Consider the following 13785-nt stretch of genomic DNA (forward strand, 5'->3'; position numbering starts at 1 on the left):
AGAAAGGTACCCTGGCTGTTTGATCTCAGACGAAACAGATTAAGAGCCAGTGGTGGTGCCGAGCAGAGCCTGAAATCTTGTATCATGCTTGGGAGGAGCTGACTTTGCCAGGAACTTAGTCACTTGGTGGGTATCAGGAGTCAGTATGAGAAGAGACCAGGTCAGTTGAGTGAGTAGTGGGTAGCCTAAAGGGTAACAGGCTTACATTTTAAATGTCCGGTACAAAACACTTTGTGAGCCATTCCTTTACCAAACCTGAATGGGGGGAGGGGGTGAAGAGAGAGAGGAGGGGGAGGGTGTGTGTGTGTGTGTGTGTGTGTGTGTGTGTGTGTGTGTGTGTGTCTCGGGGGAGTGGCTGGTTGTTGGCAGTTGAAGTAGGGGGAAATTGACAACATCCTTCCCTGACCTTTTGGACTTGATGAGATAGACAGATGCAAGCCAGCTCAGGCCTCCCTGATGAGGGAGGAGCAATTAAGCAACAAGGGCATGAGATAATGTAGGCAAGCGTGCTGAAGGTCATGGACTTGCCGGGAGCGCTCACAGGTGTGGAGTAAGGCTTCCTTGTGTTGAACCTTGACCTGTATTTTATTTTTTTAAAGATTTATTTATTTATTTGACAGAGAGAGAAAATCACAAGTAGAGAGGCAGGCAGAGAGGGGGGGGGAAGCAAGCTCCCCACTGAGCAGAGAGCAGGATGTGGGGCTCAATCCCAGGACGCTGAGACCATGACCTGAGCTGAAGGCAGCGGTTTAATCCACTGAGCCACCCAGGCACCCCCCTTGACCCATATTTTTAAAAAGAAAGTCTTGGAAGAGGAGGTGCCAGGATATTCCAAACTAGGAATAGGTACCAGGTAGGTACCCAGGGATATCACCCAGGTACCTAGGGTGATATCCCTGGGTACCTAGCAATGCAGATTGGGAGAATAATGATTTAAGAAACCCAACAATACAGATCACTCACATCATTCCCACTTAAAAGCCTTCGGAAGCTTCCTCAAGTCTTCAGAAGAGAAGCGTGGCATTCCAGGCCCTCCGTACTATCCGAGACTCATTGTTACTGTAAGTTCACCAACCCTTCTGTCTCTTGCCCCCCAACATGCCAGCATTCAGATAGTCATTCACATGCACGTAGAGCCCTCTTTGCTATCGCCCCACACTAAGCTCCTTGTAGTCTAGGACCTTAGCTTACCCTGCCCCTGTCGCAAATAGAGCTACAGGGATAGTGACACCTATATGGAAAGTCATCTGTAAATACCTAATTGGTAGGCTGTTCTTGTAATCTAGGCACGGGGAGCGGACCTGAGCAGGGGAATTAGCTGTAAGGATGGGAAAGGATAAGCTCTGAAGACTAGCCAGAGGTAGAGGGGAAGGAGAGAAGAAGATTAAAAACAAAAAACAGCAAAAACCTCCCCAAAACCAAAAAACCCCAAACCCACAGGGTTTTAACTTTAGGAACTGGGAAAGATCTTGGTATCTTGGATAACTGGGAAGCTGGTCTGTAGGCATGCTGAGAGAAGTTGATGAGGTAGGGGACTCAAACCCTTGTAACCAAAGGGGTGGGGGAGGAGGGCGGAGGGTGAGGTAGAAATGACTAGGGGTGGCAGAATGGTTTAGAATGGTGGTTTACATGTTTTGCTCTCTTCCTGGCAATATGCCCTTTTGCTTTTAAAACTTCTTGGGCTAAGAGTTTAAATGACCAAGTATTGAAGCATTTATGGGTTAATTATGTAAATTGCATTAAAAATGTTCCAGAAGGAAAACAGGCACATATAAAGTACACAATGCAAGAAAGTGAGTGAAAAGTGTCTTCCACACCTGATTCTAGCCCTTTCTCTGTAGTCCTTTTGCTATTTTTTTGTGTTCTATGTTGGAGACTTATTTTATTTACTAATTTTCCAATATAAGCTAATATACTTGTCTCATGTTTTTTTGGCCGAAGTGGTAACATAGAGAATCTATGGCTTTTCACCTTTTCTAAGGCGATGTTTTATAAATCCTTACTCATCAGTACCTTCATTTTAACTGCTGCACAGTATTTCATGGTATGGTTGGACATCATGGATGATAGTTTCTATAAATAAGGTCCCAACAAGATCTTTGCACAGGTTCTTGTGCACACATGCAAGCCTTTCAGTAGGAGAATTCTTAGAAGTGGAAGTGCTTAGTCAAAGGTACACTCATTTAAAGTTTTTGATAGGATTTGCAAAATTTCCCTTCCAATTAACTCTACCAAGCTACAGTGTTGTGAAAAAGCTTGAATGTGCCTAGTTCCCCACATTCTGGCCAAGTGTGCTAAGATATCTTTTGAACCTGGAGAATCAGGTGGAAAATGGTGTCTCAGTAATATCTGATTTGCATAACGGAAGGAGGGCTTTGGAATTTATTTTCAGCCAAATGTTGTCTGTAAGCATTTAATCTTTAGCTCATGTTAATGAAGCCATCTAATCTCTTTTAATCAATTAACTAGTTGGTTTTGGACCAAAGCCCTATTCAGGTGGGCTGATGCAGGTGGGTAGATGTGGGATTACAGCCAGAGGGGAATAATTTAACCCAAAGACCAGTATTAAAAACAAACACTGATATCTTTTGGTTTGTTGATTGTTTCCTTTGCTGTGCAAAAGCTTTTTATCTTGATGCAGTCCCAATAGTTCATTTTTGCCCTTGCTTCCCTTGCTTTGGTGATGTTTCTAAGAAGTTGCTGCAGCTGAGGTCGAAGAGGTTGCTTGCTGCCTGTGTTCTCCTCAAGGATTTTGATGGATTCCTTTCTCACGTTGAGGTCCTTCATCCATTTTGAGTCTTATTTTTGTGTGTGGAGTAAAGAAATGGTCCAATTTCATTCTTCTGTGTGTGGCTGTCCAATTTTCCCAACACCATTTGTTGAAGAGACTGTCTTTTTTCCACTGGGCATTCTTTCCTGTTTTGCGGAATATTAGTTGAGGGTCCATTTCTGGGCTCTCTCTTCTGTTCGACTGACTTATGTGTCTGTTTCTGTGCCCGCACCATACTGTCTTGATGATGACAGCATTGTAATAGAGCTTGAAGTCTGGAATTGTGATGCCGTCAGCTTTTTTTTTTTTTTTTTCGTCGTCGTTCTGGGCTATTCGGGGTCCTTTCTGGTTTCATACAAATTTGGGGATTATTTGTTCCATTTCTTTGAAAAAAAGTTGATGGTATTTTGATAAGGATTGCATTGAATGTGTAGATTGCTCTAGGTAGCGTAGACATTTTCACAATATTTGTTCTTCCAATCCATGAGCACAGAGCATTTTTCCATTTCTTTGTGTCTTCCTCAATTTCTTTCATGAGGACTTTATAGTTTTTTGAGTACAAATTCTTTGCTGCTTTGGTTAGATTTATTCCTAGGTATCTTACAGTTTTGGGTGCAGTTGTAAATGGGATCAACTCTTTAATTTCTCTTTCTTCTGTCTCGTTGTTGTATAGAAATGCAATTGATTTCTGTGCATTGATTTTATATCCTGGCAATTGACCGAATTACTGTATAAGTTCTAACAGTTTTGGGGTGGAGTGTTTTGGGTTTTCCATGTAAAGACAACAGACAGAATGGGAGAAGATATTTGCAAATAACATATCAGATAAAGGGCTAGTATCCAAAATCGATAAAGAACTTATTAAATTCAACACCCAAAACCAAAGAACAAATAATCCAGTCAAGAAATGGGCAGAAGACCTGAACAGACATTTCTGCAGAGGAGACATCAGATGGTCAACCAACACAGGAAAAAGTGCTCCACATCACTCGGCATCAGGGAAATACAAATCAAAACCACAATGAGATATCACCTCACACCTGTCAGAATGGCTAAAATCAACAAGTCAAGAAATGACAGATGCTGGCGAGGATGCGGAGAAAGGGGAACCCTCCTACACTGGTTGGAGAGAATGCAAGCTTGTGCAGCCACTCTGGAAAACAGCACGGAGTTTCCTCAAAAAGTTGAAAGTAGAGCTACCCTACAACCCAGTAATTAAAATAACTGGGTATTTATACCAAAGATACAAATGTAGTGATCCAAAGGGGCATGTGCACCGAATGTTTATAGCAGCAATGTCCACAATAGCCAAACTATGGAAAGAGCCTAGAAGTCCATCCACAGATGAATAAAGATGTGGTATACATACACAATGGAATATTATGCAGCCATCAAAATTTGAAATCTTGCCATTTGCAACTACGTGGATGAACTAGGGATATTATGCTGAACGAAGTCAGTCAGTCAGAAAAACACAATTGTTATATGATCTCACTGATAAGAGGAATTTGGGAAACAAGACAGAAGATCACAGGAGAAGGGAAGGGAAAAATGAAGACGAAACCAGAGAGGGAAATAAACCGTAGAAGACTTAATATCTTCTGTCTGTTCTTGGGAACAAACTGAGGGTTGCTGGAGGGGCAGTGGGTAAACCAGAGAGGGAAATAAACCGTAGAAGACCTAATATCTTCTGTCTGTTCTTGGGAACAAACTGAGGGTTGCTGGAGGGGCAGTGGGTGTGGGAGGGATGGGATGGCTGGGTGATGGACACTGGGGAGCGTATATGCTATGGTGAGCGCTGTGAATTGTGTAAGACTGATGAATCACAGACTTGTACCCTGGAAACAAATAATACATTATATGTTAATTTTAAAAAGCCATGAAATTAAATAAATTTAAAAAACCCAAGACTGATATGTAATGCTTTTTAATGGTTGAGTCTCTTAAAAACTATATGGGAACACGGTGTGGTACGTAATACAAGTAACCAAATGATGCAGGCATTATTTTTATCATCTCCCTCTAGATTAGGATGTTTCTGAACCCGTGGGAAGGAAACAGCCTCAACTCCAGCATGTGGGGCCGCAGAGCGGGCATTAATCCGGATCAGAATAGTCCAGTCCTTGCTCGGCAAGGCGCACGGACGTCCTCTCTACACCTCCTGGGTGAACTGAGGGCATTCCGTTCAAGACCATTGCCATGGTCCCTTCACTGCCAGGTTGGAGAAGAGGCTACCGGGCTGACCGTGCTGTGGGAAGACGGCGGGAACTTTTCCCTACGACACACGTCTCCCAAGTAGAACATAAAAGTGGGCAGCGTTTCACACCTGACCGGGTTTCCTGGGCTGCCGCTGAGGTCCCTTCCCCCAGCTGCTGAGAGCTCCCGTTTTCTCGGTCTCTGGGGAAGGGTGGAGTCAGCCAGCCGGGAAGGCAGTGGCGGGGTCCCATATTCGGCGTCCAGCCGTCCCTGGTGATTTGTTTTCGGGTCGCGGTGACACGAGACACAAGAAAGGTGCTTGAGTCGCGCGGCAGGTGCATCTGGCGCAGCTGGTCCCCGAGCCCGCCAAGCACCGCGTGGGTGCGGCGGGTGTCACAGCAGCCCAGGACCCGCGGCGCCCCTTGGCCCCGCGCCCTCCGTCCCCAAGGGGGCACCCCAGGGCGGCTGTCCCGGCTGCAGGGGGCGGGGCGGGGAGGGCGCTCCCGCGTGGCCGGCTCGGGTCCCCAAGCCCGCGCCACCTGGCGAGAACGTGTCGTGCGTGACAGCGCCGCGCCCTGGGGTGTCAAAGCAGAAGCCGAATACGCGTGGTTGGGGACCCGTTAGAGACGTGAAGTTCTCCCGACGCACTGGGCCGGAGGAGGAAGAAGAGCCGGGCGGAGACCCGGACCCGCTAGGGGAAGCCCCGGCCCGGGAAGGGGTGCGGCGGGCAGGGTGGTCTCGCGGCGGTCCTCCCCTCCCCTGCGCACGGCTCTCCTGCCCCCGCCGGCCGTCTCGAGTCAGGAAATGCGGCTTGAAGCGGGTGCTTGGCCGAAGCGCAGGGAAAGCCAGATGACGGGCAGAGGGGCCGCGCCGGGCCGAGGGGCCGCGCCGGGCCGGCCTCCAGGCCCGCAGTCAGCCGCAGCCCCGCGGGCCGCTCCACCCCGGTCCCGCCCCGGCACCGCCCTCCGCTTCCCCGCCCCCTCGCTTCCGCCTCTCCGAGGCTACCCGCGGCGGCGGGCGGCGACCGCGGCGGCGGAGGGGGCGGGGCTCGGGCGGCGGCGGCGGCGGCGGCGGCGGCGAGAGCCGGGACCCCAGCGCGCGCGCCGCCGCCCCGCCCGGTCGCCCGGCCGCCGCGCGCAGCCCCGCGCCGCCCCGCCCCCTTTGTGCGGTGGGCGCTGTTGCCCGAGCGACGGCGCCGCCCCGCCCCGGCCCCGCCCCTCCGCGGCGTCGGCGCCCGGGTCTCTCGGCGCTGCCGCCCGCCCAGCCGCAGTCCGCAGGAGCCGCCGCCGCAGCCGGCCGCGGGGCGGGATTCCGGGGCCGTCGCAGGGAGCGCGCTCGGCTCTCCGCGCCTGTGTTTCGCCCGCCCCGCTCCTCGCCGCGTCGGTCCGCTGGCCGGGTCCGGCTCACCAGCTCCGAGCCCAGGCTCCACGGCCGCCGCGGGGACCCGCCCACCAGACCCTGCCCGGGCCGCACGGCCGCCTGTTGGGACCCCGCCGTTGATGACACCTGGCAGAAGGCTACCATGGAAGGGGACGGTTCCGACTCGCTGGTGAGTGAGTGGGCGACGGGGGCCGCCGCCTCACGCTCCCATGGCGCCTCCCCGGGGACCCCCCGCGCGCGCTCCTCCGCTCTGAGCCGGAGGGAGCCTCTTCTCCGGAGGAGCGAGGGCGGGCGTGTGGTGGCCCCGCTTCCTCTTCGCCTTCCGCGCCCCGGGTTCCGCAAATCCGGGCGCCCCCTCTCCGCCCCTCGGAGGGTTGGACCCCGGGGCCCCTGGCCCCGCGAGGGGGCGCCGACCCGGGGCGGCGATCGCACACCTGAGCTCCTCGGGGCGTCGGGGCGGGGCTCTTGCGTGGGGTCCGCGCTGTCGGATTGCCTCGGTTCGGGGAGTCGGCCGCGGGTCGCGGCTGGGGGCGCGCGTCCGGCCGCCCCTTTGTCCCGGAGTGTCGTGGGGCCGGCGCTGGGGTCCCCCTCGGACCCCCGCGGGCGCGGCCCAGCCCGGCCGGCGGTCGCCGCGAGCGCAGGCTCCTCCCTGGCTTGCGCGGGGGAGGCGGGCGGGCCCTGGCCGCTGTCGGGGTGCAAGGGTTTTTGTTGGAAAGGCTCCGATCTGCGGTTCTTTCCGAGTTCCTCGTTTGCCGTCGAACCCCGTGGATTCTGAGACAGCCTGATTGTGGGAGCCGCCGCCGCCACCCCTTTCTCTTAATGGCTCTAAAATGAAAACTCATTTTTCTTCTGGGCCAGAATGACTTCGTATCTGCTGTGGTTAGAAAGCGTATGCCCTGCTTTTACCAGAGAGGTGGAAATGACTCGGGATCATCTTCTGGGAGGTACACCTTCCATCAAACGGGAATCTGTCTCGGACCTTCAGAACAGAATTTTTTCTTTGAACCTATTTTGGACCTTCAGAACGATATTTTTTCCTTTGAATCAGGTGTCAGATTCTCGGTGAAACGAGATGGGATGTGAACGTTCTATTTTCTTTGCCGTGAATTGTGAAGCGTGGCGGTCTTCCAAATTTAATAAAATCCTGAGATGATGCGGGCTTCTATGAAATATTTATTGGATGATGCAGCAAGAAACACAGGAAAGACCATAGACCGTGAGAAAAGCTAGTTGGATGTAGTGCTGTTGTCAAGGATGATTAAAGCCCTTAGTGTCACTGGAGGGGGACTAGAAGACCATACATTTTTATTTAATTAAAATAAGTGAATTAATTCAGTTCTCATTTTCTCTGGAGCTCCAGTAATTGAAATGATTGTACAGGGTTAGGAGTACTTTAAAATCGGGCTGTAAAGCTACAAGAAGGCTGAATATAGATTCATAGCACCTGTCTTTTGGGGGTGGGGGCAGAGGAACAGCATATGGAAAGGGTGGTAAAATGAGTATGAGGTCATCAAACCTTTTTGGTTGTTACAAGAGACTGAATGTTTCTCCTGGAAAATAATGCCAGCGGGTAGTACTGAGAGCCCTTAAAATGGTGCTTTCCAGTCCTCTCCATCCTTTTCAATATTCATCAAGTGCTTTTAAGATAACCACTTCGCTAGGCAGCAAGAGAACCTCAAGCATTTTAGTTACATTACAGTTGCAGCGTATGAAAATTAGTCACATTTAATAGAAGATTGCTGATGATTCAGCTTGTAAATAGATTTCAAGGAGGCTTTTTTTTTTAATAAAGATTTTATTTATTTATTTGAGAGAGAGACAGTGAGAGAGAACATGAGAGGCGAGAAGGTCAGAGGGAGAAGCAGACTCCCCTTGGGGCTGGGAGCCCGATGCGGGACTCGATCCCAGGACTCGATCCCGGGACTCCAGGATGGTGACCTGAGCCAAAGGCAGTTGCTCAACCAACTGAGCCACCCAGGCGCCCCTTCAAGGAGGCTTCTATGAACATTCTGGCTAACCCGGTTTTTGCCCCCTCTTGTCTGGGCACAGTTTAACTGTGCTTGGAAGGAACATGGTCTCATCCTTAGTGTGCTGGCTTCTTAACTCTTACTGAAGTAATCTACTTTTTGGATGTCTCAGATGTCCTAAATTAGTGAATTCACGATGATTTGAGTAACTCCGTAATCGGTGGAATATTACGGTCCCCTCATATTTCATGCTGATTTTTCTCTGACTTCAGTGTTTCCCATGTCTGTGTCCCTTCAGTTCTAAGCTGTGGGTGTGGGGGGTGGGGGGCAGTGGTCTGGGAATCTCATTACCAGAAAGGAATTTCAGATTATACACTGTTTCTTCATTCCTTTTGGCATGGTACACACACGTACTTACCAAGAGGTATAAGTGTGTTAATATATTCCCCCCACTAAGAGCTTTTGATTCGATTTCTTTTCCTCAAGGTTACTATTAAGAATATCGAAAGAGAGCTCATTTGCCCAGCATGCAAGGAGCTGTTCACCCACCCGCTGATTCTCCCTTGTCAACACAGTATCTGTCATAAGTGTGTAAAAGAACTCTTACTGACCCATGATGACTCATTCAATGACGTGGGATCGGACAACTCCAATCAGAGCAGTCCTCGACTTCGGCTCCCGTCCCCTAGCGTGGACAAAATTGACAGAATTAGCAGACCAGGTATGTGGTAGAAGCTTGGGGCCTGGGAGTTCCAGCAATATCTGTGGAGGGGAAATTACTTTTGCCATTGTGTTGGTTGGTCTTTCTGGGTGGGTAAATTAAAACTAGTTGTAAAGGAGCCCTTCCCTTTTTTCCCATGTCAAAATGAACTTCTCTTGTCTCCTGTTGTCTCTTGTTAAAGTGGGTTATTGAACACCAGCTTTTTTTTTTAGACCCCTTAATAATCGTCTGTATCTGTATCGTCTGGATCCTCTGGGGTCCTTTATATGAGGGATGAAATAATGGACCACAGAAGTACTTACTCTAGGGAATTCTCTGTCTATGGTACTGTGTAAATGAATATGCCATAATGACTATTTGTAGAAGGCTTTTGAGATGAGTTATTTGGTGTCATTTTGTTCTACCTGAGGATTTTTTCTTCTTCAGCCACTTTAAATCCATTGTTTGAAATCAGGATTTTGAATATTGTGTAGAATATTCTTTAGGGGTAGAATTCTGGAGTGATGGGAGTAGATCCACATGTAGAGCACATACAGTGTACCTTTTTTTCTTTTTTTAAGATTTTATTTGACAGAGAGATCACAAGTAGGAAGAACAGCAGGCAGAGATGAGGGGGGAAGCAGGCTCCCTGCTGAGCAGAGAGCTTGATTCAGGGCTCTATCCCAGGACCCGAGATCATGACCTGAGCCAAAGGCAGAGGTTTAACCCACTGAACCACCCAGGCACCCCACCCTGTACCTTACACAGCTCGAGTTTAAATTGTTTCCGGTTGGGGTGGTATTACTTACTTCTTTCTGGATATCCGCTGCAGGAGTTAGATAGAGTAAAATGAATTTGAAATCCCAGGGAAGAGGGCCACTGGGAATTTCAGGGCCAACAGCATCAGTGAGGACCAACCGGAGGCAGAGGTTTGGGTAGAAATACTTCAGTGTCATGTTAGGGATATTAGGAGAGGACGCGAATGGCCATAAGCCCCAGACTTTAGGCCTTCATTTCTGCCCAGGTTAGGCTTGGAGGTTTTAAGCTTGATCCTTTAGGCCACTCTGTTTATTTCTTCCTGTTGTAGCACAGGAATAAATTTTTAATCTTACATGTAAAAAAAAAACCAAAAAACAACAAACCTGTTAGAATCTCCTTCCCCTCATTTGCATTTAGCCAATGCTCTCTCTCTTGGTCCCAGCTGTGACATGGAATCTTGTCTTTGTGCTCCCTCAGACAGTGGATAAGAGTGGATTTGGTCTAAGAGCAGTATTATGCTATTTTAAAAACATGTATTTTTCTTTCTTTCTTTCTTTCTTTATTTATTTTTAATTTTATTTATTTATCAGAGAGAGAGGGGGGGAGGCAGACAGAATGGCAGGCAGAGGCAGAGGGAGAAGCAGGCTCCCCGCTGAGCTAGGAGCCCGATGTGGGACTCGATCCCAGGACGCTGGGATCATGACCTGAGCCGAAGGCAGCTGCTTAACCAACTGAGCCACCCAGGCGTCCCATGTATTTTTCTTTAAATGGTAATCATGAATCACTTAGAAGCTGTTTTGCATGTATAAAAAATTACAAGCATATATTAAAAAAAAAAAAAAGAGCATGAAGTGACTGGGGATGCAGGGAGTGTGAGGTCAGAGAGGGTCATGGTTATTATGAAGTCATCACTTGTAGGTTTCCCTCCCTGCTAGGAGCTAGCTGTCTCTGGGAGGAGGGGAAAGACAGGTTTCAATAGATTGAAATTGCCTTCCAGAGAAAACAGATAACGTGCTGGTAGATCCTCATTGGCTAGTTAGGGACAGAACCCCCCAGTTGGTTGACCAAGGAAATTCATTTATTGTATATTAACATTGAGCACAGAGCATTCAAAGGAATTTTAGTTACGTACTAATATTTCTATAATTCTGTGAAATCCTGTATCTTATGTGGGCTTAATCTTAATATTTGATTGGTGTTTATATGTGATCCTTACAAAGTTTGGGTGAAATACAGATGAATAATTAATTTAGGAGCTCACCTAGATAGTGCTTGGTGGATGTTTAGTAAATGCACGTGGAGTGGTTGTTGCATGACAGACTTCAACTACAAGATTTCTATAAAGCCTACTCGGATGGCTTTTACTCAGTAATAGTGGCCCTTTTCCTCCCCAAAAACAAGAGATCCATTCCACTGCACTTTACACCTTCAAGATCAGAAATGAAATTACTGAGAAGTCCTGGCTCTCCGTTAGGAAGAACCCTGTCAAGTTTTATCATGTCCTGAGAGGGCAGGGAGTTAGAAAACTTCGAAAGGCAGTTACAGGAAATAAGAGAGTATATTTAGCTTGGAGAGGGAGAGACTGCAGAACATGAAGACTGTCTAGAGAAAGAGAAAGTAAACTGGGTGTCTTCACAGCAGAGGTTCCAGATCAGTGAGTGAAGGAGAAATGCAGATCTCAGGCTCAGCGGGGAAAAGAAAACAAACACGACAGGCTTTCCTAAGATGAGACTGTTAGCCCCCTGTCCATAGAAGTGTTCCAGTGCGGGCTCAGATTTATGATGCTGCAGGGACCAGATACATTGAGGAAGTTGACCGCAGGCATAATAAATACAGGAACCTCTTTCGTCATACTTCTTCAGTACAGAGACTGTAAATAGTTGATTTTCCTACTTAGCTGCCATAAGAAAACCAGCAGCCCAGGTAGCAGCAGCCAGCTGACTCCAGGCCTCCCCTGTTAAGAGACAGCGGCGCCTGGTTCTGTGGACTAGAATGGATGCCTTGTCTCACCAGGCAGGAGCCACTTGGCACTATTTCATTATCATAGGGGTATGGAGATGCCAGATTGTCAGATTACTAACCCTCCACCCCCCAAAAAACCCCTGACAGTGGTTTTGATGTGTCATCTGTCTTAAACCTTGGCAGTTAATTCCAATTATTCAAAAACTCCATGCCGGCTCAGCACAGGATAGGGCAGCCAAAACACATCTTCAACTAAGACCCATCCAGCACTGGGGCTGCCCAAGTTTGAAGTCCTTGTTTTAAGCAGTGGACTTTGTGACCACCCTTTGCAGACATCGTAGAGGGGATTTCTGCCTTGGGTGGTCTGTCCTTGTATGTCAGCTGCTGTATCTTCTCCCGCTCTGAAGTTCCCTACCTTGTGTTCATTTGCTTTCATTCCGTCGACACACGACATTGACCTGCTGATTGCCGGATGCTGCTAAATGCTGAAGAGGAATGAACAAGATAGATCTGTCCCTCCTTTCTGAGAAGTATATAGCCTGACCCTGTACGGAACCCAGTCATTCATTAAGAAGAGCAGTAGGGAGAATGAACGAGTACAAAGAAAGCAGTCAGAGGGTGGGGAGGCCCTAAGTGTAGTAATCATTCCTGGAGGCTTTTATCAAATGAAGGTGGATTTTAGGATTGCCCTCCTCCTTGTGAAAACAGCTTTAAATGAGTAGAGGTGATAGCATGACAGATATGATGCTGCCCTCCATGTATGGGGCATTTGCCTCTGATTTTTCTTTGCAGAGATTCAAAAAGAAATTCATAGGGAAGTAATGCTCCCCCCCCCCTTTTTTCTTGGCAGCTTCTTTTTCTATTTTTCCTCATTTAGACGCACTTGGGAAGGAAGTCCTATTCTGAGCAATTGGTGTGGGAAGAGTAGAATTCTAAAAATTAGTTTTGCCACTGGTTTAATAAAGGGATTGATTAGAAGGACTGCCCAGAACAGTAGCCACTAGCCAGCCACGTGTGGTTCTTAAGCAGTTGAGATGTGCTCATCTGAGCTGAGATGGTGCTGGGAAGCAAAAAACACCCCCCCAATTCCAAACACTTAGAATGATGATCAGCTAGGAACTACCTCCAGTAGTTTGTAACTCTCCTACCTTTTGAGGTGATGGTATTTTGGATATATTGGGTTAAAGAAATAAGAGCTGTTATTAAAATTAATTTCACTTGTTTTCTTTTCATTAATCTGGCTCCTGGAAAATTGAAAGTGGCAGATGTGGCCGATGCTGTTGGCTCATGCAGCTCTTTTTGAATATCATTGCCTGGGAAATTTGACAGATTTTTTATAATAAAAGGGTGCCTGGAAAGGGGGGTCGGGTTTGTGTGTACAACACAGTACCACATTCAGTTACAGAAAAATAGCCATCTTAACTGTACATTTGGGGTCACCTGTGCAAGCTTTCCCCCCATTTTGTGTTTCTTTTTGTCAGGAAGATACAGCCCATTTTAGTAACGTTTATTTACAAGCTTGATACATGTCAGTAAGAAAAAAAAAAAAGAAAAGAAAAAAAAAATCAAACAAAAGATGCTTGCTGTGGCTGTGTATTTTCAACAGTTACCGGAGATAACGACTATTTAAAAATATGAATCTATAAGATAGGGTTTGGGCCTCTAACGGGCCCCAACAATGATTAATTCTGAGCGCCAAGGTCCGCTCTGAATGCTTTACAGCGAGGGTTTCATAAATAACCACATGTGCTGGAGGAAAAAAAAAAACATTTTCTTACTGTTAACTCAAGAATTGTGCACAGGACACAGTTGCTGCTTTATCTTTTGTTAACAAGTTGTGAATCTTCTCTTTGAAATTAAATTCTAAATCCAGCTTTCTGTTCATTGTTCACAGCATCACAACGGAGATCTTTGGGGTGGAGAGGTAGAAAATGCTTCATTGCTCGTGTGGCCGCAGGCAGCATAGTATTAGAGTTGACTCTAATAACCTTGTTTATCATAAAATTCTTATACATCAGTGGTCAAGTGTTCAAAATTTTCTCGAAAGGGGA

General features: G+C 47.8%; 1 protein-coding gene across 2 annotated transcripts in view; it reads left to right on the top strand.

Annotated features, from left to right (window-relative positions):
- Positions 1–6209: 6209 nt before the first annotated feature.
- TRIM36 (tripartite motif containing 36) overlaps positions 6210–13785 on the top strand; it is a 36153-nt gene continuing 28577 nt past the window's right edge. Inside the window, exons 1-2 of one of the 2 annotated variants that reach the window (XM_045069308.1) lie at positions 6210–6515; positions 8800–9034. In XM_045069308.1, coding sequence (XP_044925243.1) covers positions 6489–6515; positions 8800–9034 — 262 coding nt within the window. In that variant the 5' untranslated portion in view covers positions 6210–6488. The remainder of the gene's footprint in view (positions 6516–8799; positions 9035–13785) is intronic. The other variant, XM_045069309.1, reaches the window with a different exon arrangement.

This window comes from Mustela putorius, unplaced genomic scaffold (assembly GCF_011764305.1).
Source record: "Mustela putorius furo isolate JIRA1106 unplaced genomic scaffold, ASM1176430v1.1 tig00003923_pilon_pilon_pilon, whole genome shotgun sequence".
Lineage (NCBI taxonomy): Eukaryota > Metazoa > Chordata > Mammalia > Carnivora > Mustelidae > Mustela > Mustela putorius.